The sequence below is a fragment of the Medicago truncatula genome, chromosome 5 (genome assembly GCF_003473485.1).
Source record: "Medicago truncatula cultivar Jemalong A17 chromosome 5, MtrunA17r5.0-ANR, whole genome shotgun sequence".
Taxonomy (NCBI): Eukaryota; Viridiplantae; Streptophyta; class Magnoliopsida; order Fabales; family Fabaceae; genus Medicago; species Medicago truncatula.
This window is the reverse complement of record NC_053046.1, coordinates 17,904,244-17,930,125: the sequence shown is the minus strand read 5'-3', so window position 1 is coordinate 17,930,125 and position 25,882 is coordinate 17,904,244. Positions and strand designations below refer to the sequence as shown.

The following is a 25,882-nucleotide window of genomic DNA, read 5'->3' as shown; positions in this document are numbered from 1 at the left end:
TGAGTCTAAAATAATTTATTAATATATCAAAATTTTGAAATAGTTAGAATATCCTTCAATTTGAATAAATTCATTTAGTCTTTAACTCTGCGCCTCGCTGCCACATAGGTCTTTGACTCGGAATTAATGATTTATTGAATTTTATGCCTAAATATGGTGCAATCTTTTGATTACTCTATGGTTGACCTTTATGTAATGACTTAATAGTTATGTTATCGAAACATTTTGGTTGAATCATTTTGGCAAGTGTTATAATAGTTTACAAGCTTTTAACAGTAATGTCTCCTTTCTGCTTCTTGCACTAATGCTTATTGTTATCAGTAGGTAGTATTCTGTTAAACTAACAACTTGAACAAAGACCTTAGTGAGAGTACATGTTTACTGTCAAGAACCTAACTGATCGTAAGTATATGCACAGAGTCAGAGACTTAACAGTAAATTGGTATTTAATGGAAGATTAATATTGAACAAGAGAGAGAATTAGATAACATTTAAGGATTTGAGATGGATTTAGGGATTTGATATTCAATTTGGGGATATTGAATTTTGATTCAGGGACCAAAGTGACTATTTTCTACTTTCATTTTAGTCTCTGTGACACCTCACATGCCTTGTCATCGTACAACTTATATCGCATTATCACTTAACATAACTATTTAACATCAGAGACTAAAGTGATAACGGAAGTGCAGAGTCATAGACCTCTTTGTATTTAATCCTAAGCTATAGACTTTTGTGACAGTGAGGTGCAGAGTCAGGGACTAAAGTAATTATTTACTCTATAGATTGATATGACAATAATAAATACTTATAAACGCTAATATGACAATAATAAATGTATTGAAGAACTGATATGATAGTATTAATGAATCATTTTAATGTAAAAAACTATTTTGATTAACGAAGTACACAATAAAATACTAGTTATCAAAATAAAATACTAGTTAGCAATTTTGATACATCAAATGATTATTGTGTTTATTCGTTACACATTAAGGTACAACAATTACTATTTTCCCTAAAACTTTTCCTACGTCACCGTTTACACCCCTTTTTTTTTTTCCTTTATCTTTTTATCACATAATTTAGAGAAATGATATTTATACAATAATTTTGAGATAATTTTTGGACAACTCCCTGGTGTACTTCCTCTCTATTCATTTTTTGTCCTCTATTATTTTTGACAAATTAAAAAGATAAAATAAGAATAGTCTTAAATATTGTTTCAAAAACAATATCTTAAATATTGTCACAGAATGGTTGCACAATATTATATTCACAATTTATCACATCTATCACATTATTATCTCATAATATCTCTATCTCCCAGCATTTACATTACCTTATAAAAATATATACTTCTTTGAGATTGAAATTAATGAAAGCGTCTTTCAAAATTTCAATAATTAGTAATTACACCCTCCATTTTAAAATATAAGTAAAATTCACTTTTTAGGTTCATTCATTTAATGATGTATGTGGTCTATATTATGAACCACATACATCATTAAATGAATGAACCTAAAAAGTGAATTTTGCTTATATTTTGAAACGGATGGAGTATATATGTACAGTTAAAACTCTATAAATTAATAATGTCAGGACCGGAGAAATTTATTAATTTTGAGTTATTAATTTATCGATAAATTAATAATTATTAATTTAAAGAGATTTTAAGTAATTATACTGTACATATCAAACAAAAAGGCAAATTAGTATATGCCTCTTAGAATTACGTTGCAACGAACCTTGGGACTCAACGTAAATTAGTAATTACTGTGTTCATATGCATTGGAAATCAATAATGACTTTTGAAGTACAGTAAATGTAAACAAGAGGAACAAATGTGTTCAATGTTTCTATGAATTATTAATTTATGATTTTCTTGGGACCGAAAATTATAAAGGGATCTCCCGAAAAATTATTATCTTATTATTTTATCGAGTTTTTCAATTTTTTACATTGGCTCAAATCGGAACCGGACAAATTTATTATTTTAGAGAGTTTATAAAAATCTTTCTAGACATGATAATTCTATATGTAAAAAAAATAAAAATTGAAGAAGTATTATTATTTGTAAAGTCAATAATTAGTAGTTATTTGTATTATTATTGTGAGAAAAATATTATTTATTATATTATCCAATTTTTATGCGTCTAATTAGTTAGTGCTTTCATATTGAAACGTAGAAATAACCAAAAAAAAAAAACTTGAAACGAAGGTGGTCGGAAGAATGGCGTGCAAATCGAAATTTGTTTGTAGCTCTTGGTTCTATGGATTTACGGCGAAAACCAAAAGAGGACGCAACTATTGTTTTGTTTACAAAGGTGATTTGGCTAGTGAGTATTTATTTTGGATATCGTAAATTGGCAAATTTTATGATACATATAATATCGGTACACTAAATTATTAAATTAATAATTGAATTAGTTGTTTTTTGAAGAAGAAAAAAACTGTTTTCTATTATTGACAATTATAATAATTAAATCATATTTATCAAAAGCGTCGACGAAATAATTTTTTTTTTTTTTTAATTTTTGTTACATATAACAAAGAATATTAATTATTTTTTATGAGAAAATGTTAAAAATTTAATATAATTCTTATAAACAATGAAATGATGTTTTTTCTTATAAACTGATGTTTTCTAAAATATAAATATTGATAAATAACTCTTTATTTTATAAAATAATCATTAAATTATAAATTTTTGAAGCAGGAGTACCGGTACATCCCTCAAGTAGAAGTCCCCTTATAAATTATCTAAAACAATCTATAAAGAAGACTGTTCATATAACTTGTAACTAATAAGTTAGGTTAACCACCATGGTTGGATTGTACCCAAAAAAAAAAACTTGATTACTCACATTCATATCTAACCGATATGCCTCATATTTACTCCAACGAAAACAACCTATAGAAAACAAAATAAAGTATGTTATGTTTACACAAGAGGCTTGAATGAGATGACAAATACACTTTCAATTTTAATAGAGGTTTCGTGGATATATAGTTTTGTTTCTTACGTGATGTACCAGGCTTGTAAGTTGTTGTCATCTTATCCATATGTATCAATGAAAAGAAATACATTAACATAAATAAAGGTCAAGTTAACCTAATCATTTACATGGGTATAGCAATCTTTTGTGTTTACATGTTATGTTCAGACTATAGAGTAGAAAAGTGAATCAATGATAGGTTTACCTTAGACCACGCATGTATGGAGGTGAGATAGGCAGTTTTCCTATATCAAGGCCACCATTGTGGTCCTTGATCTCAGAAGTCCCTAACTGTTATCCACTTTGTCCTCTCAATGCTCATGGTAAGGTCTAGTAGGTGAGCACATCTGAAGCCCCATACTTCAAAATGGATGACGTATCGTATCCTGCATCGATACCTGCATACTTCCCGATACATATCAGGAGAGTATTTGAAGATTAAATTTTATTTTTTTTAAAAATAATTATCTGATACTTTCCGATACGTATCAAGAGAGTATCCGATAATTATCATGCACCGATACCTGCTCCAATATTCTCAATTAATGTTAACTAAAATAACTTAATTATTGAGTACTGATGTGTTCTTTTTTGAATATAGTGCTTCTTTTTTGGATCGATAAAGTATAGCACTAATGGATATAGTATAGCACTGATGGTGCTCTTTTTGGGATATATTGGATATGTAATTGATTAATCATCACTCTCTTACTTGTCAATATTATTTATATTTATGTTGATGGGCTACAAGCCTATGACTGGTTTCTTTTGTTTGTTAATATATTTACATATTAAAATAATGGTTATAATAATATTGTACATTTAATTATATAATTTTTTTATTAACGTATCCTAGCCGTATCGTATCTTGATTTTTAAAAAATTTCCGTATCGGTGCAGTATCGTATCCGTATCGTATCTCGTATCCGGGCTTCACAGGTGAGCACATTGACGGTTGGTTTAGTAATTGTACTAAATTGTCGTCAAGTGGTAAAATTTATAAAAATTTGTAGTCGCAAATATTGTGAAATTTCGACTTAATTATTATGATTTTGATTAGGATATGTAACTTGGGGTTTGCAGTTGACAATGGTTGATTTTCTAAATGAAATAAAAACAGATAACAAGTCATGTTGGATTTCGTTATCTTTTACTACTTGGTAACTAGATCCAATGTCTACAATTGCTTACTTAGTTTTACGACGTTTAAATAAAATAGATAAGTCAATATCATGGTGCTTAACACTCTTCTTCGATTACAAAATTCTTTATTTATTTATTTTTTGGTACAAGAGAGGGCAAAGCCCAAACAAAATTCTTTATTTTATTCTGGCAATGGAAACACCAGTTATAAAATAGTATATCTTTTTGACGTATATGTTGAATATAACTTTGATCGAATGGTTCCTTGATATATATCATTTTGACGTGTATGATGAACTGTTTCAACTTAGCTTCAATATGTGTCTATTTTCAAGCATTTTGCTGCAACATTATATGTTTGTTCTGCCCATTACTTTATAATATGAGTTCATGCCATTATGTTGATTGATTTATGATCTTATTTTGTTTCAAGTACTATTTACCATCAATTTAACAATATGATTGATTTATATTACTATTTGGATGTTATTTAAGTTTAGGCTCTTAAACACTTCTAACACATTCTAACATATGAGTGCATATGTCCTAGTATCATCAGTTTGCTCCATTCATTGAATACAATGTATATTTTAGTGTCTAGAATTTTATCCTTAAAATAAATAAGCGAAATGGGGTTCAAACCCCAACCCAACGGATTCTCAAATGCCATTAACTATGTTCCAACTTGGACGAAAAAAGAATTACTACCTCCGTTCCTTTTTAATTGTTACCTTTTGACATTTTACACAAACCAAAACAATTAATAATGTTACTACTTTTGATAGAATTATTTTTACTTTTATGACCTTGTTAATTTAATATTTCAATACATATGTTTCTCTCTCCACAATAAATATCTAAGGTTAATATTGATAAAACATCATTTAATGTTGCATTACAGTTAAAAAGGAACGGAGGGAGTACATGTTTTTGGCCAGAATATTACATATGCAAGCATTCAATTAAAAAACAAGTTCAAATTCAATTATCACTGCAATTCCATACATATCATAAATGAACTTCAAGATACATTATTGTTGTTGAATCTTCTACTTAAAAAGTTGGGAACTCAATCTCAGATCCACATTTGCCATGGGGGAACACAGGACAGTCAATGAAGTTTGATCCAGAAGTGTCCACACACAAATAAACTTGATATAGTTGACTGTTGCCAGATGAGTCCACATTACATTCAATGAATGGAGCAAACCCAACTGCATTTTGTATAGCTCCTTTGATGCTGCTCAAGCTGTACGAATTTCCATCAGGTTGTACTCCTGTCACAAAATCAATCTTTTCTTAGTAATTTGGTTAAAATATATCGCTATCTTAGTATCAAAAAAGAATATATTAAATTATTTACAAAACTTAAATCCAATTCAATACATTTTTACTACTCGTTATTGTTCGCGGATGGACCAGCGCGTCACTTTAATGTGTGGGCATATGTAGATAAATTTTCGAGGTAACATGTATGGATCTTAGATATTACCTGCACTTGTAAGAGCTTGAAGGAGGTTTGCTTTTTGTCTCAAGTTGAGAGTTGTTTCAAAATAATCATGTTGCTTAAGAACTGATTCTGAACAAGTACCATGTTTCTCCCATTCATGTGTCCAGAATTGAATTCCATCACCACTTGGGCATGCTAGTGTGGGCCAGTTCTGTTGTAAATTGCTTTTGAGATCAGATATCTGTAATCATGTACACAAACAAATTAGTGATACTGTGGTAAATTAATATGGAAACTAAATATTTTATAGGATACAAACAAATTACTGGTTTTTAGGTTTAGTCAATTCTCTACGTACAAGTTATGTCAAGAATATATATATTTAAGGCAAAGTTTAGAATAAAGTTGAAAAGTTTTAATAAAGACAGAGAAAGGGTATAAGCTAAAATGGATAAGGAAACATTTGTTTTGTGACTATAGACAAACACGTTAATTGTATAATGACTTGTAAATCAATACAATGATTAAAAAGGTCTATTTATGGTTAGAAAAAGAATAAGTTTAGTTTGGTTTTTTGTCAAAAAAAAATTCAGTTTGGTTTGTTTGATTGTTGTTAGTGAAAACAAATTTTTGAATTTTAATTTGTATAATTGATGTTTGGGTATATTTGTATAAAATTTAGTTGAACAAATATTATTATTTGGGGTTAAAAAATAATTTTGAAGACAAAAGTTTTGTGTTGATATAATAATCAATTTACTTTTTTTAAAAATTATTGTCTTTAGATCTCAAAATTTGATTAGGAAGTGAAACAAAATTCTTTTTTGAAAGTACACTTCAGAAAACATGGAGGTTTTTGACTAAATTTTTTAATTAAACTCTTTTTTAAAAGTACACTTTAGAAAACATGTGAGATTTTGTGAATCCAAAAAACCTATTCTTTTCAATCAATTGATCGAAAAATCCGTCAAAGAAAAAAGATTGTTTGAAAAATAATATTAATTGATGTATAATGAAATACCTGGGATGGGTCAAAAGCGTTATTAGGATCACAGTTAGAAGGGTATGTGCCATCCTTATAATTAGGCCACAGACCATGAATTCCAAAATCTGCAGCAGGTTTTCCAGTTGTTGGGTAGCAACAACTCTTTTTTGAGTCACAATATGATCCTGGCCACTGCAAATGCAAAAATTTCGCACCGTTTAAAAGTACACTTCTGAACAAAATATGTCGTTTGAAAGTACACTTTAGAAAACATACGAGATTTATCTCTTACCAACTAAAATCATGATAAACATTAAATTTTATTTATATTACCTGTTGAACAAAGTAAAAGAAATCAAAATCCTGTGATTGTGAAGCACATAGAACTGTTACATTCAGCAGCAATAGAAGCTTAATTAAAACTGATCCTTTGGACTCCATTTTTGTTTTGTGACTAATGTGATTATGAAAAGAGTAAGTGAGGGGTTTTATGGTGTTGAATGTATGTGACAATTATGAAATGGTTTTAATGCATTGATGTATTTATAGGAAAATTTGAATGTAGAAGACTAAAAGGCAAAAGTATCGTAATGGGATATGCTTAGCAATATTATTTGGTTTTCGTGTGTAACCGTTGCATACATATTTGATTATGACATGTCGGTGCTTCTTTTTTAACTAAGCATGTTATCATAATAAGAAAGAATTGTCAAAAAAAAAAATCATAATAAGAAAGAATGTTGTTTAAGAAAAGAAAAATAGAAAATGTGTTTTAAAAAAGTAGTGTATTTATAATAAAATGGTCAAAAAAATTATTTTAACTTTTGTCTAGACTAGAATAATTTCTATCAGCTAAAACAATTGATTATGTTTTTTAGATATGATCTGGGTTTATCGCAGAATATCCAATTTGTACAAATTAAAGAAAAAAGTATATTCACAATACTTTTCAAATTTTAACTAGCATTTAAGAACATGAATTAATGTTTACTTAACTTATCAAAAATATTCTGAGATTGAAAACGGTGAAATCTTCTAATATATGGTATGTTTCCTTACAAACAAAAAAAAAAGTACTATGGTATGCATTGAACTCAATAAAAAAAAAAAAACTTTCTAGACAAGATATTGCTATATTTAAAAAAATTATAAACGTTGTTATTATTATCTGATTTTGTATGATGAGCCTAATTAGTCAGTGCTTTCATATTGGAATAAATGTGGTGGGTTGAATATCATGTAAATCGAAATTTGTTTATACGTTGCTCTTGGTTGTTGTATAGGACGCAACTGTGTTTACACCATAAGGTGATTAGGCTAATGAGTTTTATAATACAACTAGTTACAAACCCGTGCTTCGCACGGGTTCAATAACGTATTCGATAAAAAAAATTCTTTGAAAGAAGAGATGTTAAAACGACGGAACATTGTGATTCATCATAAAATATGTATGTGCTGATTAAGAGAGCATATAATTAGTTTATGAGATTCGAAATTGACATAATATTTAGGATGAAAACAATTGGAACCAATAAAGGAACCAATGATGTGTGAATTTACATATTACCCAAAATTATAAAAAAGAGTGTTGTTGTTATAGAGTTACCAAAAAATGATTGATACCCATATTCACATCAAATGAAATCAAACAAAGAAGTATCATTGGTGAGTGAAGATAATCTAGTCTAGGATTAGAGTTAAGGTGATCTGTTGAAAGTGCGAATCATGAACACCAAATCTTTATTTGGAAACGACTTGAACGTGCATATTTTTAGGTGGCTTCTCTAAATCAAAAATTAACTTATTAACCTCCTCTAACATATGTTCTTGACAAAATTTGAACCATTGGCAGCCTAAGTATTTTTTGTAATAACTTGCTCTCTTTGCCGTTATCAAGTGAAACTTATACCTTTTTTGAGCTTGTTTGTCGATGAGTGTGATTATTTCCCGTGTTCCTTTTAGAAATATCATTGATATCTCATTTGAGAAGTGCTAGGTACAAAACAAATTGCAGTGTTAATTAGAAGTTATATATATGTACATTTCTAAAACAATTACCAAAGCATTAAATAGATTTACTGTAGGAAAAGAGCATGCTTTATTTTGTTCAAGAGATTAGGAAAACAACATTACAATTAACATGATACTGATTGGAACCAATGTGCAGATTAACGTTACATAATAGTTAGGTTTATAAAAGAGATTGCAAGTTTCATTGACTAACCAAAAAGGAATTTTTGCCAATATTTACATTAGACAAAATGAAAAGAACAAATGACATCCCAAAGTCAAGATAGTTTGCGACTACAGTCCAAAGCGGTACGTCAAAATAGTAGAAGTTCAAATAGTTCAACAACAAAGATCTACTTTGGAACAACTCGAATTTGCAAGTTCTTCTGTGACTTTTCGAGATCAAATATGAGTTTACCACCTTCTTCCATCACTCGTTATTTGAAGAGAGATGCTTGTGAAATAAATTGTCAAGAAGTAGTTTTTTGAAGTAGAATTTAACAACTTTTGGCCAAAGCTCATTTCATTCAATTTTATGCATTAAAAAAATACCTTTTTTAGTAAGTACTTAATTGATATTGTACTTGGCCTAACTTCTCCTTAAAAATGTAGAGAAATTGAAAAAAAAACTGGGTCAAACGGTATCTTAATCTCCTACAACGACAGTGTAGAAGCAACTGAATTTGGGAGAAAAAAATTAGAAAATAGTTAAAAATAAAAAAATTGGAAAATAGTCAAAAGTTTTAAAAAATATGAAAATTAGAAAATAGTTAAAAAAGAAAAAAAATCAGAGAGGTAGCACTCAACCAAGCAATACTAAAAAAAAAATGCATTAGCATAACAAAAAATAGACAAACAGACATAAAATATTACTTTAAACATTAATGTGTGTGTCTATATTCACGAGTTTGAAGAAAGGAAATAAAAATATTTGGTATCATTAAATGACAGCGTGAATAAAAATATTTGTGAGGTTGTGATGATTAAGCAATATTGAAATTCTTTTAAAAAAAAATATAAGTGATAAAAAGATAATAAAATTAAATGGAACGGTTAAAAAAATAAAATAAAGTTATATGAAAAGAAAACATATTGAAATATAATATTAAAAAAATAAAAGAAAAGGTTCCCAGCGTGAGTTGAAAAGAGGTGCTTGTGAAATATATTGTCGAGAAGAAGTTTTTTAAAGTGGCATTCAACAACTTTTGGCCAAAGCTCATTCCATTCAATTTTATGCATTAAAAAAAGTTCTCTTTCTAGTAAGTACTTAATTGATATGATGTTTGACCTAACTTCTCCTTAAAAATGTAGAGAAGTAAAAAAAAAGTCGGGTCAAACGGTATCTTAATCTTCCACAACGGCAGTGTAGAAGCAACTGAATTGGGAGAAAAATTGAAAAATAGTTAAAAATAAAAAAATTGGAAAATAGTTAAAAGTTTTTAAAAATATAAAAATTAGAAAATAGTTAAAAAAATCGATGAGGTAGCACTTGACCAAGCAACACTAAAAAAAAAAATATATGCATCAGCGTAACAAAAATACAAACAGGCGGACATAAAATATTACTCTAAACGTCAATGTGTGTGTGTGTATATTCGCGAGGTTTAAGAAAGGAAATAGAAGTATTTGATATCATTAAATGACAGCGTGAATAAAAATATTTGTGAGGTTGTGATGATTAAACAATATTGAAATTAAAATAATTGATAGTGTGTTTGACCTAACTTCTCCTTAAAAATGTAGAAAAGTTGGAAAAAAAAAAGCCGGGTCAAACGATACATTAATATCCCACAACGACAATGTAGAAGCAAGTGAATTTGGGTGAAAAAATTGAAAAATAGTTAAAAGTTATTAAAAATATAAAAATTATAAAATAATTAAAAAAAAATGGTGAGGGGCAAAATGAGAAATGCACCCTAAAAATGATGAGGTGGCACTAACCACACCCATCAATAGGAAGTTACAAAAATGCCCCTCTTAGGGGCAAAATGGTAAAATCATAGGCATTTAACTTTATAATATAGTAAGTAGATTGATAAAATAATTAAATGGTCAATAGATTATTTTGGGTATTGTTATTGTTAATTATCTAAAACAATACTTTATGTTAACCAACAAGTAGGTTGGGCATAGCAGAAGGGGTTGCATTCATTGGCGAAGACACAATCTGGCGACTCCGAACATTTGTTTGAACTCAATCGATATTTTCTTTATACTAGACTCAACCTAATACCCCACCAAACTCACTTAAAAAAACAAAAAATTAACAAATTCTAACATTTTTCCATTACGCACGCACAACACAACAAAAGCCAGAAAAATGTGATCTTACCCATATAACTCATGAGGCATAGTTTTGTTGCTTATGTGATCTTACCCATATGCATGCATGATGCATCAATGTCAAGAAATAAATTATGAAAATTGAAGTTAAGTGAAGCATTTCCATGGGTATTGATCATGATATATATTATTTTTTAAGAAAAAAATGTGTATGAGAAAATATTCTACATATTTGTTTTCCCTAATTCTAAAATAGCATGTTTTATGTTTATTTGTTTTCATTGAACTCTTTATGTTATGTTTTTTAGAAATAGTCCTAAAACTATTCTCTCAAGGTACAAAATTTCATGCCACATCATGCGGTTTTTGTTGATAAATGTGTTCACATGTAAAAATATTTATGTTCAGACTACTATTAGAGAAAGGAATATTAGCACCCTTTCATATTATTTTTATACTAATCTTCTATTGTTACATAAAATATGATGATGTTAAAATATAAAATAATTCAGATCCTTTCTTTATTAATATTGGTCAACATAAATATATGATACTAAAAGTTAAATATTACCACCATAGCAGTAAATTACTGCAACATAATATGAAAAAAACATGTTGCTATCAGATCACATAAAGAATGTAAGAATTAACACAGGTTTGGATATTTAACTGCAATTGAAAGAGGTTGATAGGTTGGATTTTTATGTTTAAAGTTAAAAGCTTCTTCAAAGTAGTCATGTTGATGAATGACTGAAACTATGGTTTTTCTTGTTTTAAAGAATCACTAATATCTATAGAATCTTTTTTTTTTTTTAAACTCTAGCTCCAGTTTAAGTTTAAGAAAATTTACTGAGTTTAAGAAAATCACTGATATCTATTTAAAATTTTCTTTAAACATTTTATTTTTGGGTAGATTGGAATAACTGATTAAGCAATTACCTATCCATGGATCTTCTAAAATAATAAAGTGAACAATCTTAAGGTCAAAGATACAACTTGCATTTACATAGATAAACTTCAGTATTAAAAAATACCAGCCATACAAGTATAAGTTATATTACATGAGATTGAGAATGAAACTTAATCTTCCAAGTTAACAATCTACACCAAGATGTACAATGTAAATATGTTCAATAATCATACAAATACATGCCAATCATATGATCATGATCCCTTCCCAGGATTGCAGGAAAAATCCAGATTTGGATTGCCTGCAGTCAGCAATCTCAAACATTCACGCAGCCAGCATATCGATATTTGTTGGATTGAGATCGGACAGTCCAAATTTCAAGCTTGGTATTTTAAATTTAAAAGAAATATAATCAAAATCTGCATTAAAATTTAGACCGTCCAATATCAATGTATCGGCCACTGATAAGGTGATGGCAATTCAAATCCGAACAAATTTTTCCTTTTATGGGCTGCATACAGTGGTTGACTGAATGTTCCTTCCAAATAATTAGAGTAATTTTTCAGATTATGTAAGATTGAATCTTGACTCAATAATCTCTACTACCAGTAATCACCACAAGAGCATTTCCCATCTTTGAAATGGTGAAATCGCTGAACATCTCTAAGAATAATTTGCCTACCAAAAATCAATGATATAAATTTAGCGGCATTATGGCAATCTCCACATACTCTAAGGTTCTTGACCACACGAATTGTTGTTCCAGGTGGTGTATTCAGTAGTCCAAACGTAATGGCCAATTTTTCACTGTGATATCGAAGAATAATTTCTTTCTCTTCATCTTCCATGTCTGCATAAAAGACTAGTGATGTATCAGGTACATACCCAGCAGACTTCAATTCCTTTACCAACTCGTCAAGTGCACGGTGCAACGTGGTAGAAGTCGAGTGAACTCCCTCCCCAGCAAAGAACTCATGCACAACATTGTTGACCTCTATAGAGCTGCAACCAGGAATTTTCACCGCTCCTTTATCTATCATTGTTTTCCGTAGGTGGTTCACGTCATCCCATTTTCCATATCTTGCACACAAGTTCGAGAAAATAACATAATCCCCACCATGGGAATCATCCAATTCAAAAATCCTCTCAATCACACGCTTTCCCATTTCAACATTGCCATGAGTACTACAAGCAGATAGCAACGTTCGCCAAAGAATCGGTGTCGGCTTGATCGGTAATTCATCTATGAATTTATAGGCTTCATCCAATCGTCCAGCTCGACCAAGCAAATCCACCATACACCCATAATGTTTGATACTAGGAACAATCCCATACTCATTCGTCATACCATGAAAATACTCAAAACCTTCTTCTACCAATCCATTGTGACTACATGCATACAATATACCTAAAAAAGTTATCTCATCAGGCTGCACTTTTTCCTTCTTCATTTCATTCAACATGGATATGGCTTGGAAACCATCCCCGTGTGTTGCATAGGCAACGATTATCGCCGACCAAGCCTGCGTATCTCTCTTAGGCATGTCCCTAAACACATTAACAGCATCATCCAAACTCCCACATTTAGCATACATATCAATAAGAGTGGTATTTACCTTCACATATCGATCAAACCCGTACTTCTTAACATACTCATGCATCCACCTCCCCAAGTCCAACGATCCAAGCAAAGCACACGACGAAAGAACAACAAGCATGGTAACATCAGTTGGCTTAAGACCAATCTCCTGCAATTCTCTAAACAAAGCTAATGCCTCATTAGCTCGATTATTCCTAGCCAAACTCATAATAATTGCATTATACGCAACCACACAAGGTTCATCAATCTTATCAAAAACCCTTCTAGAAGCATCAATATCACCACACGCCGTATACATATTAATAAGCGTCGGAACAACATACATATTATCACTAACCCCAAGTTTCACAGCAAAACAATGAAGCTGTTTCCCCTCCGCCAAAGCCTTAACCTTTGAACAAGCCTTAAGCAGCGACGAAAATGTGTAATCATCTGGAACAAGACCATAACACAGCACATGAGAAAACAGAATCATTGCTCGAAGCGGGTCATTTAACCGAGCATACCCACGTGCCATGGTGTTGAAAAGAACAATATTTGGCTGAGTAATTTGATCAAACAGTTGGTGTGCATGTTCCATGGAAGCTTTTGTGGGGTTTGAGGTGCAGAAATTTATGAACTTTGTGATGACATTGGTGTTGTTTTGGTAATTGGTTTTGATGGTGTAAGCTTGAATTTGTTTGAGCTCTTTGAGAGTGGTGCATTTTGGTATGAGAGAAATGAGATGAGGTAAAGGTAAAAGTGATGTTGTTTCTGTGTTGGGTTTTGTGAGAGAGAATGAAGTTAATTGGAGAATTGGTGCATCCATTGTTGTTGTTATATGAATTCGTTCATTATCTTAAATTGTGTCTGAAAATTTAGATTCGACTTGAAACAAGAGATGTGATGAATAAAATGAAAACAAATGGATAGAGTTCGAGCAAGAAAGTATAGGGACACAAAATGATTAAACCACTAAATTGGTCTCTCTCTTTGTATTAAATTCTCAATTTGGTCTTGACTCTATTAATAGCTCAAAGCGGTCATTGTCTTTGTCATACATTTCTCAGTTAGGTCCCTCCTTAAGTTTCCTTCAACATTCAATTAGCCGGTATGCGTCCTCCAACACAGAATCAGCCAGGCCTCCGTCCTCCAACTCTAAATCAGCCTTGATTGCAACTAAAAATGACGATTTTATTGTATCTTTTATAAACTTTTGACAAAAACAAAGACCATTTTGAGTTATTAATAGAGTCAGGGACCAAATTGAGAATTTGATACGAAGACAATGACCAATTTGGTGGTTTACTCGACACAAAAGGGATTGAATTGATCTCGGTTATTGATTTGAGATCGTACGGTCCAAATTACACAATCAATTGTAAGTAGTTAAACTATTTTGTATGTTGATTTAGAGTTCGACAATTGTATCTGTGTCGCACAATCACTATAGTTAATCCATATTTCAGACAATAATTGGATCTGGATTGTTCGTGGTAGCATGGTCACACAGTTCTTCACTTGTAGACAATCTTGATTGTTGATTTGAGTTGGGACAGGTCAATTTAGATCGCATAGTCAAAGAATTAACTAGGGCGCAACTATAATTGTTGATGGTGATTCTCAAATGTTCTTTACGGCCAGGATATTGTATCTAGAGTAGTGATATTTAAACAACCGTTTGAGACAACTTTTGTGACAATTTATTTTTTCTCACTTCTCATTTGTCAAAAACAATGAAAAGAGAAAAAGGAAGAGAGAGAATAAAAACATAATGTGAGTATGAGAGAGAAAGTTGTCAAGAATTGTCGCAAAGTGGTTGTACAAATAACATTTCTCTTGTATCTACGAGGTGAGGGTTCGAGGTGTTTAGAGAAGTCCATCTTTGGATAAGAATTGTGTACTTGATTTTGCAGCGGGGGTGCCCAATTTATAGAATCTTAAGAGATACAAAAGTTTAGACATTTAACGGTAGTATCATTATTGCACAAAGGTGAGGTATTCATTTGATTGGTTGGAGGGTTTAGATTGGCTTTGAGTGCCTTATTCAATGTTTCACGTCCTTTTGTTGACGCATGTGATCTTTAGATACTTTGGGTATTCACAAAATTTGATATGGAGCAACTGAATTCCCTAACCTTAGGGAAAGATGCTTAGAACAGAATCATGGTTGTTTTGCCGGAGTGTGGGATCAAAAAGGCCTTATTGGCTAACATTTAGCAAAAGATGGTTAAGAGACCATTAATAAAGATACTATGGAAATACTTAAGTTGAGACTTAAGGGAATTTTGGTCGATAGGCCACAAATTTGATTGTGTCTTTGACAAGGAATTGATGTAATTCCTGAATTAAGAATTAAATGGTGAAATTTGGCATTAGTTTCCTTAAGATTCAAAGTTTTTGGTAAGAAACTAGAAGAAGATGTTGAAACCAAAATAGATATAATTCTTGTCAAGAACCCTATTGATATTTTGATAAATGGTAAAACTTGGGGGAAATAAGTTGTGTTTATTGAAGTTTTTTCAATTACAAATCTTGGACTATTTGCAAATGCTTAGCTTTGTTGCAAATAATTCTTATCTTGAACAATTGAAAATCTTTACCATTTTACAATCTATCAAAGGACTTGATTTCTTTGATAATATGTCGAAATAATGGCATGTACTGAAAGTACAAGCCTATTGTGTGAAAATAACAATAACACAAACATAAAATTTTGACAAAGAAAGAAATATTTCGACTTTTGATTAATTGAACAGCACAAGACCGACTACTGGGTCAAAATACAATAAGTCGAAAAAACCAAAAGAAAAATGGTCAAACTAAGTCGCTTTCGACACATAACAAAATGGTTTTTGCAAATCTTTATAGCAAGAAGTCAAGATCGAAAAAGGCAGAAATGCTCTAAAAACCATGCGAGTTCAACGTCGATACGACAAGAAAGAGAAATGTTGACCTGGGGATGGTAGATGGGTGTTGCGAATGTTGTTACTCAGCGCACAAGCCCCGTCAGAAGGACAAGTGAACCTATAAACCAAACCAGGAGGCATTGATCGCAATTCAAGCTGACCCCAATAAAAAAGAAGGCCATCAGCGCTGATGACGTCCCTACAATGAACAAGGCGTTGTCTGACAAAAAGATCACCGAAGATGGACATAATACCATCTGTCGAAACCCTCGCTAGCCAACACCCTCAGCATGATCAAAAAATATGTGGCTTCATCCGATTCTGATAAGTAGGCTTTGCTCAACACAAATCGAATCCTTGGCAAACTAGGATGAGGTCGATGGAACATTTGGGCTGCTCTAACAATGCAGAAAAACGTGTGACCACTAAGGGTAAGTTGTTGCATGAATTCCCTCTGTCCCACGTTGGGTAAAGGGATGATGAGAAGATGCAAACAATCAGCAGACACAACCCTGAGCACCTCAACGTCCTCAGATAATTGGCGATGGAGTTTTACTAATGCCCTAAAAGACAACAACCCTTTACTTTACTGCTCAAAGCAGCAATCTTTTTGACAATAGAGAATTGAAGTTCCAAGGGAAATACTTCGATGGCAAAGAACTGTTACGTTTTCTTACAAGAACAGGAAAAATTCCAAGTGCAAAGAAAGAAAAGGGTTGATGAAAGGCAAGTGAAGAAACGAAGCTTCTTATAATGACTAGTTTGGTAAAATTGTCTTCTCATCTCCCTTTCCATAAGTGCCACGTGTACGAAAGAGAGTAAAAGCACGTTGGGGCTAATGGATAATTAATGGTCTTGGAAGACATAAAATCTTGAAAAATCTTGTGGAGAAAGGAACAATGATGGTAGACATGGGGAGTTGCAAAAGTTTACATCTGAAGAGTTAGATTAATGACAAATGGCGCCTTAGGGTCATAAATAAATTTCTAGGCGGTTCTTAAGTGGAAAGACGTGGCCCACTAAACCTAAACGATCAAAGGGAAAGAAACTGAAAAGATCATGTTTGGAAGGTAATGAGTGGGATGACGTCATGTTTCAAGATGACCTAATAACAGTAGTAAAAAATGCCAGTGTTCTCCTTTCCCTGAAAAAGAGTCGTCGAAAATGGGATTTTTGGGGGGCATTTTGTTAGCTTGTAATTTCGACAGGCTCATTTAATATGGTCAACATTTGTTTGACCTTTAACTTTGCAGAAATCGAAGAGCTTCCTCATTTCAATTAGGAGGATTTCGACGACACATCAAGCCTAGCGCGCATAGTCAAGATTTCGACAAAGCAAGGCTGAAAGATCATTCGTGTCGAGTTCAAGCATTCAAGGCGAAGCAAGATTTCAAGCATAAAGATGGTTTTCTTTAGTGGAAACGTGGGGCAAGCAGTTGTCCAAAATGGAGGAAGTGCTGATCATGGGGTTAGTGGTTCGCCAGTTAGGTTTTTAGTATAAATAAGTGTTTCCAAGCCGGAAAGTGGGTCGCAAATCATATACAGAATTCTAAAACACTCAAACTACCGACGTCTAGGGAAACGAGTTATACAGAATGTATGTAGACTGATTTGTAGACCACCTTTATTTTTAATGCAATGCATTTTACCTTTCCTTTGAGTTTACGTGCGTAAAATTTTATCCTTTTTCTTTGTTTTATTTAAACTTTATGTTGCTTTTGCTTGCAATCTCAAACATGTCGAGAGATAGTGCCTTTTACTTCTAAACCTCTGCTCTCTAAGCAACATTAGTGCATCTCGTGACCTTTTTTACAAACTCTTTTTTTGATAAAAACCTTTGCACAACGGTTTTGAGATTTCTAGTTCGATCTCGCTTATAATAATCAGAGCTAGCCCCTGTTTACGAAAATCACAGGCAAACAATTATTGAATGGTCTATTTTTTTTTTTTTTTTTATTAAGTTATAACCATTTTGAAACTGTAGTTGCAGCGAATGCATGGTTGCTTTTTTGTTGTTAATTTTTTAATGTTTGTGGTGGTTCCCCATCAGTCTTCTTTTGATATTAGTTAAATACTTTAGTTAAAACACTCATTATTTAGATTAGTCGTTGGTTCAAGGTTTCTTCTCATTTTTTGTTGTTGGTTTGTACAAACATCAAAGACACAAAAACTGGACTTAGTAATCATAACCTTAACCTTGATCATTACATTCGATCTTAATTGGGCTATTTGAATTTTCTTAAGTCAAATTCAAATAACACAATCAATACTTAATACACTGCTAGAAAAAGTAAAATTAGTGAGAGAAATTAGTGACGGAAAAAATGAAATTCTTCACAAATTCCTTCGTCGCAAAATTTAGTGACGGAATTAGAGAAGAATTTCATGTTTTCCCTCACTAAATATCCCTCACTAATTTTTGTTTTTTTAGTAGTGATATAATGAAACCTATGATGATTCTAAACCAAATTTTTGTGTCTATGATGTCATGTAATCAACATAAAAAAATGGTCTCAAACCTTAAAGCAATCATTATTAATCTAAATCAATAGCACTCCACCAAGAAAAGTGTTAAGTTAATAACAAAACAAGATTCATGGGTACACTATAGTCGTTAAAATAACACAAAAACAAAAGTTATCATGAGACTACTACGACCATCGACTTAATCTTACAATTACAGTTTCAACTATAATCATTTATTGGCAAGAAAAAAAAAAAGTTTATATTTATAAGTAGTTATCTGTCAAAAGAAAAATTATAAGTAGTTATCTCACTTATCCGTCACTTTGTGTATAGAAAGTGTATAATACTTGCTTTAAAAAATTGTTCTAGGTTGTGATTGATCAGGAAAATCATGATCCTCAAATTCATGCTAGTTTGTTGTATAATCCGAGCAAACACCTTTAATCAAATTCATAAGTGGAATGAACATAAATAAAAGAGTTAAATTAAATTTCTTTCTCGATGTCATTTTTTAAATGAAGGGTAATTTTATCATAAAATTAATATATATCTAATTTTCTTTTTTACATGTTACCTCCACTTGTGTGTGTGAGTTTATAATAGCTTTGTCATTTCGTCTATCTACTTAAAAAAAAAAAAAAGTTCTCTCTGGTCAGGTATTGAATCGGAAAAAACTAACTGTCACAAATCGTGTGTGAATAAAGTGAAGTAAATCAACCATAAAATGAGAGAGGAAGATGCCACATGAGAGGCAGCAAGAGTGATCAACTATAAAAAACTTTAATGAAAGTGCATTAAGACGTTGGAGGTAGGATATATTGAAAAAAATTGAAGTCCCTCATAGAAAACTTTTTCTTAGCAAAAACTAAATAGAAACTAATACTATATAAGAATTTATTAATCAAGAGTCCATTATAAAAACCTTATATGATAGAGGAAAAAAGAATATTGAGCTGCTTGTTCCAAATGCTCCCTCCTCTTATTTTTGGCTACTGCTAACTTTACACATTGTTGCTTCTTTTATAGATGAACCAGCTCTTATCGTTTGTTGTTGAGGCTTTATGTCTCATAGCATGCTTTAGCTAGCATATTGAACAACTTGCAACAGTTCCTATTACATGTCTAATATTTTGCTTCTGTTTTTTCCATCGTAAAGCATGTTTGTCACTTTCTCTTTGGGGATATTTGTGATAGCAATGCACTCACTAGCTGATTGCAAAATAAGGAAGAAAAAAAAAATCATGAAAAAGAGAAAATGGTATTATACTCAAAATGATGGTTGGTTTGTTTTATGCAATTAGGTTAGTAACATGTGACTTAATTTCAATTTTGTATATATATATATATTTTTTTTTTTTTTATTTAATTTTTTTTTTTTGTGGCGTCCGGGTTTTAAACTTCAGACCTTGCATATATTATGTATTGTTTTTACTAACTGAGCTAAGCTTATGGGGACAATTTTTTGTGTGATTAATACATGAGATAAAGGTGTCATTTTTAGATTTTATGAGGAAATTAAGAATCATGGCAAACTTAATTAATAACAATCGAATTATTATCACTTATTATTTATTTATTTTTTTTGATTTAATTTGGTCAGATAAAATTAGAGCAAGTATACGACTAATGCACAATGTTTAAAGTTTTGGCATAGTGACTACTTTTATTGACCTAAACAAACCCAAGAATAATGAATTGGTGCTAAATGTATTTTTGTCATAATTAAGGACTGAGGAAGTAATTTTGAGAGTTGCCTTGTGACATGTCCCACCAGAACTACTACGTTTGATAGTAAATAATTGTGATGCATCTAGAAGTCCTAGCTCAACTGAAAAAGGTCGAAATTGCAAGATTGGACGTCCTGACTCGGGTTCGAACCCGGAACCTCACAGTTGTGTGTGAGTTTAATTTTAGTGGCTTATCACTTCATCTAAAACCAATAAAAATAAAATTAACTGTGGTGCAACACCTACCAAATTATTGCACAATTCTTATCTTCTACATGTTTCATCCTCAACTCAACCAGTACATTTCCTAATCTTATCACCATTCATATTTCATCCTCAACCAATGTCCAATACACATTTCTAATCTTATCACCTAGTACATACTTTTCCATTGACAAACAGCTACTTGCTTGCTCTTCAATTTCCATTCAACTCTTGAATTTCTGAAAAATGACTGACGCCTTACTTCGTGTTGTGTTTAAGAACCTGGCGCTTCTTGCTCAAAATGAATTTGCAACTCTATCTGCAATCAAGTCAAAGGCTGAAAAACTATCAACCACCTTAGAACTTATTAATGCTGTTCTCGAAGACGCTGAAAAGAAGCATTTGACAGATCGTTCTATTCAAATATGGCTGCAGCAACTCAAAGATGCGGTGTTTGTGCTTGATGATATCCTAGATGAATGTTCGATCAAATCCACTCAATTTAAGAGTTCATCCTCTTTCATCAATCCAAAGAACTTCATGTTTCGCCGTGACATAGGCAGTAGGTTGAAAGAGATTGCAAGTAGACTCGATTATATTGCTGAAGGTAAGAAGAATTTTATGCTACGAGAAGGTATTACTGTTACGGAAAAATTACCAAGTGAAGTGGCTGAATGGCGCCAAACCAGCCCCGTTATTGCTGAATCAAAAGTGTTTGGACGAGAAGATTGTTGAGTTTCTTCTCACCCAAGCGAGGTTCTCTGACTTCCTTTCCGTCTATCCCATTGTTGGGTTAGGTGGTGTTGGAAAAACAACTCTTGCTCAATTGGTCTACAACGATGATAACGTGAGTGAAATTTTCAAAACAAAAATTTGGGTTTGGGTTTCAAAGGTTTTCTCAGTCAAGGGAATTTTGTGTTCCGTTATAGAATCCATGACAGAACAAAAATTTGATGAAATAGGTTTAGAGGTAATACAAAGAAAGGTGCAAGAAATGTTGCAACGTAAAAGATGCTTGTTGGTTTTCGACGATGTGTGGAACAAAAGTGAAGAATTTGAATTCGGATTAAACCAAAAGAAGTGGAATAGGTTGAAGTCTGTGTTGTCTTGTGGATCCAAAGGTACTTCCATTTTAGTGTCTACTCGTGACATGGATGTTGCCTCAATTATGGGAACATGTCCAACTCGTCCTCTGTCAGTTCTCTCTGACAATGAATGTTAGTTGTTGTTCAAACAATATGCATTTGGGCATGATAGAGAAGAGCCTTTCGAGCTTGTGAAAATAGGCAAGGAGATAGTAAAAAAGTGTGGAGGATTGCCTCTTGCAGCAAAAGCATTAGGGTGCCTAATGCATTCAAAAAAGGAATGGTTTGAAATTAAAGAGAGCGAGCTCTGGGCTTTACCGCATGAGAATTCTATTTTCCCAGCTCTAAGGTTGAGCTACTTTCATTTATCACCAACCTTAAAACAATGTTTCGCTTTTTGTGCTATATTTCCCAAAGAAGCAGAAATCATGAAAGAAGAACTAATTCATCTTTGGATGGCTAATAAATTTATCTCATCTAGAAAAAATTTGGAGGTTGAAGATGTTGGCAACATGATTTGGAATGAATTGTACCAAAAATCTTTCTTTCAAGACATCCATATTGATGATTATTCAAGTGTGATTTCTTTCAAAATGCACGATCTCGTCCATGATCTTGCTCAATCAGTAGCGGGGCATGAATGTGTGGTTTTAGAGAATGCATCTGTGACTAACTTGTCAAAAAGTACACATTATATTAGTTTCAACCATCTGTGTCCGGTATTATTAGAAGAGGATTCCTTCAAAAAACCAGAATCGTTGCGAACATTTTATCAACACTTTAGAGAAGATTTTCAATTAAGCTTTGAAAGTGTCTTACCAATAAAGCAAACTCTTCGGGTTTTAAGAACAAAGACTTTAGAGTTATCATTACTCGTTAGTTTAATTCATTTGAGGTATTTGGAGCTTCACAGTTTTGAGATAAAAATATTCCCCGACTCAATTTATAGCTTACAAAAATTGGAAATCTTGAAATTGAAATCTGTTTACAAACTGAGTTGTCTGCCGAAACGTCTGTCTTTGTTTACAAAATCTTAGACATTTAGTCATTGAACGTTGTTATTCGTTGTCTCACATGTTTCCTCACATTGGAAAATTATCATGCTTAAAATCATTAAGTGTCTATATTGTTAATCCAGAGAAAGGACATAAACTTAGGAGGAAAACTGGAAATCAGAGCCTACAAAATGTCAGTAGTTTATCTGAAGTTGAAGAAGCAAATTTTATAGGTAAAAAAGACCTCAATGAATTATGCCTGTCATGGCGGCACCAAGGTTCATCTGTCAAGACCCCTATTATTAGTGATGATCGTGTATTTGAAGTGCTTCAACCTCACAGAAATCTTAAGGGCTTGAAAATATATTATTACCAAGGATTATGCTTCCCAAGTTGGATCAGAACTCTTAGCAATTTACTTACTCTTATTGTTAAGGATTGCATGCTTTGTGAACGGTTTTCATCACTTGGTAAACTACCATCTCTAAAAAAACTTGAACTATTCAATGTGTCTGTGAAATACTTGGATGATGATGAATTTGAAAATGGTGTGGAGATGATAAATTTCCCATCTCTGGAGATACTCACATTAAATAATTTATCAAACTTAGAGGGTCTGTTGAAAGTGGAAAGAGGAGAAATGTCCTTGTCTTTCTATTTTGAACATCCGAAATTGTGATAAACTTGAACTTCCGTGCCTTCCATCTGTTAAAGACTTCCAACTAATTGGATGCAGTGATCAGTTACTGAAGTCAATCTCTAGCATGTATAGTCTTAACACCCTTACCCTTTGTTTTGGTTATGAAATAAAATATTTCCCAAAGGAGATGTTTAGAAACCTTACTCGTCTTCCACAATTTAAAGGAGTTACCAAATGAACCCTTCAACCTAGCTTTGAAGCATCTGGATATCAATTTGTGCAGCGAGCTTGAGTATTTACCAGAGAAAATATGGGGAGGTCTGCAATCACTTCAATCTATGGTGATTGTTGATTGTAGGAAATTGAAATGCTTGCCGGACGGTATTAGACACCTTACTGCACTTGATTCATTAACTATTCGTGCATGCCCAACATTGGAGAAGCGATGCAATGAGGGAACCGGAGAAGACTGGGACAAGATAGCCCATATTCCAGAACTGCACATTCCTTAGAATGAGAAAGCAGAGATGTTTGAAGCACTTGACTCGTTGACTATTTATGGTTTGATCAACTTGTTTACTCTTTTCTGCTTTCCTTACCATTGCAGCTCCCTTTGTTTGTTGCTCTTGAACGGGTAAGCTCTTTATTCTCCCTCCATCCTTTTTGATTGTGTTTCTTTTAGAGTTCGTTTGGTAAGACAAATATTTAAGTCTATAGCCTATAGTTTATAAGTTCGTTTGAATTTTTTTTCAACTCAGCAAGACATATATTTTGATTCTGAATTAATAGATGCAAGTCTAAGTTTTGGATGATATGGGTATTAGGCATTAAACCTTTAATTTATTTATTTATTTTTATAGATCGTGCTACTCTAGCTGATCCTAATGATGGTGAAATCTTGATTCACTATGCGAAGCACGAGAGGGAGAACCATGATGACACAGCATCGGTCAATTTTGAACGTGCAGCTCAAGCTTTGCCCCCAACACTTCCATGCTAGGCAGACAGACTTGAATGCTCTTTAGATTTGCAAAATGTTGAGTTTTCCATGAATAAAAAGATAACAGTAAATGTGTAACATTCTTTTCAGCGATGTTCTCGCAGCATATACTTGTCACATGATGAATGCCCCAATGATTTCAGTAAATACTCCATTGAACCTTTATTTGAAGAATGTGAGAAAAGGTATGATAGTTTCTAATCGCCAAATAAGTTTCTAATTTAAATTTCTATCTGCATGAATCACTTGCTTAATGTTAGCAATATAAAAATTTCGTTCAAGGTACATAATGCTAATTTCGGACACTCGTGTTTTTTCATTCTCTTGTGTCAGATATGTTGTGGAATGAATAGATGTTGCTGACCTCTGTGAGAAGATCCCACTTTACGATTATGAGTTCAGACGGTTGATTCATCATGTTAAGTCCACTGTTTTTCCAGAAAGCAAGAGCCAGGTGCATTTCTCAGTTGCAATAAAAGTTTTTATGATTGCTGAACTTCAATCTTCCATGTTTGGTGAAGGTCCTCTTGACTCCATGTCTCAAAATATTCAGCTTTCCATGGATGATCCAAATGTTGAATCACATAAAGGTAACTTAGGCTATTCTCAGGTGTCATTTGTGGTTGATTTTTGTAAAAAAAAAATCATCTATTTTAAAACAAAAAATACTGAAAATTCAGCATATGATAATTAAGAAATATTTAAATTTAAATGGTTTATCATTTGTCAGTATAAAAGTGCATTATTGTCATTTGATTTTTCTGCGAAAAAATGATGTAATTTTATCTATATAATACAATCTAACTTATTTTGAAAAGGCTTTTGCTGTTTTGTAAACCTATGATAGTTTCAAGACACACTAAAAAATACAGAACATCATTGAACATGCATGTAACTTGATTTTTTTTCCTAATGCTATTTGTGACATTGACCAGGACGGCAATTATCCCTTTGAGAACTCCATTCAAGAATCAAATATGTCCTATAACGGATAAATCGTTGCTGGTTAAAGTTGGTTTCAAGGTAAGCAAAGTTCAAATCTTAGTGATTTTATCCTTCACAAGTGCTTAAGCATTTGAATATTTTAACCTTTAGTAGGCTTTCTTTGTGTTGCATGCTTTAGCAAAGTAATCCTCTTTCCACCTCCTTGTGCTTGGAATTGGTTTTTAGAACTTTATAATCTTAATTAATTACCTTCACAACCCATTTTTTTCACTAAACATATTTATAAATCCATCCTTATAGCAAAGGAAAAAGAACAGTATCTTGTAGATGTATTATGTATAGTAAGATTTGAATGGAATGTATTTTGGTTATACAGGTAAGGGAAATCATCACACGCATGAACAAGGAATCTCCAAAGAAGGCAGTGAAATGAAGGAAAGGAAACCGCAAATTGAATGATGAGAACAAGAACTATAAAATTGATATGGTTAGCATGAAAGGAGAGCAAGTAGACAATGGTGATCCAACAAACTTAATTCCAACTATAACAAA

The 25,882-nt window shown here is 32.1% G+C and overlaps 2 protein-coding genes and 1 pseudogene across 2 annotated transcripts; 1 reads left to right on the top strand and 2 right to left on the bottom strand.

The window, feature by feature from the left end:
• Positions 1-5,011: 5,011 nt before the first annotated feature.
• LOC11417570 (ribonuclease 1) lies at positions 5,012-7,106 on the bottom strand. The gene is made up of 4 exons (XM_003613741.4): positions 6,911-7,106; positions 6,614-6,769; positions 5,635-5,833; positions 5,012-5,419 (listed from the first exon to the last, which is right to left on the bottom strand). Exons 1-4 carry the CDS (start codon positions 7,016-7,018, stop codon positions 5,196-5,198), a joined length of 687 nt encoding a protein of 228 aa, XP_003613789.1. The 5' UTR covers positions 7,019-7,106; the 3' UTR covers positions 5,012-5,195.
• A 4,765-nt stretch (positions 7,107-11,871) lies between these two features.
• LOC11417569 (pentatricopeptide repeat-containing protein At2g02980, chloroplastic) lies at positions 11,872-14,334 on the bottom strand. The gene has a single exon (XM_024783492.2). It carries the CDS (start codon positions 14,186-14,188, stop codon positions 12,383-12,385), a length of 1,806 nt encoding a protein of 601 aa, XP_024639260.1. The 5' UTR covers positions 14,189-14,334; the 3' UTR covers positions 11,872-12,382.
• Positions 14,335-20,911: 6,577 nt separating this feature from the next.
• LOC11413247 (putative disease resistance protein RGA4) lies at positions 20,912-24,385 on the top strand (annotated as a pseudogene).
• Positions 24,386-25,882: the final 1,497 nt, after the last annotated feature.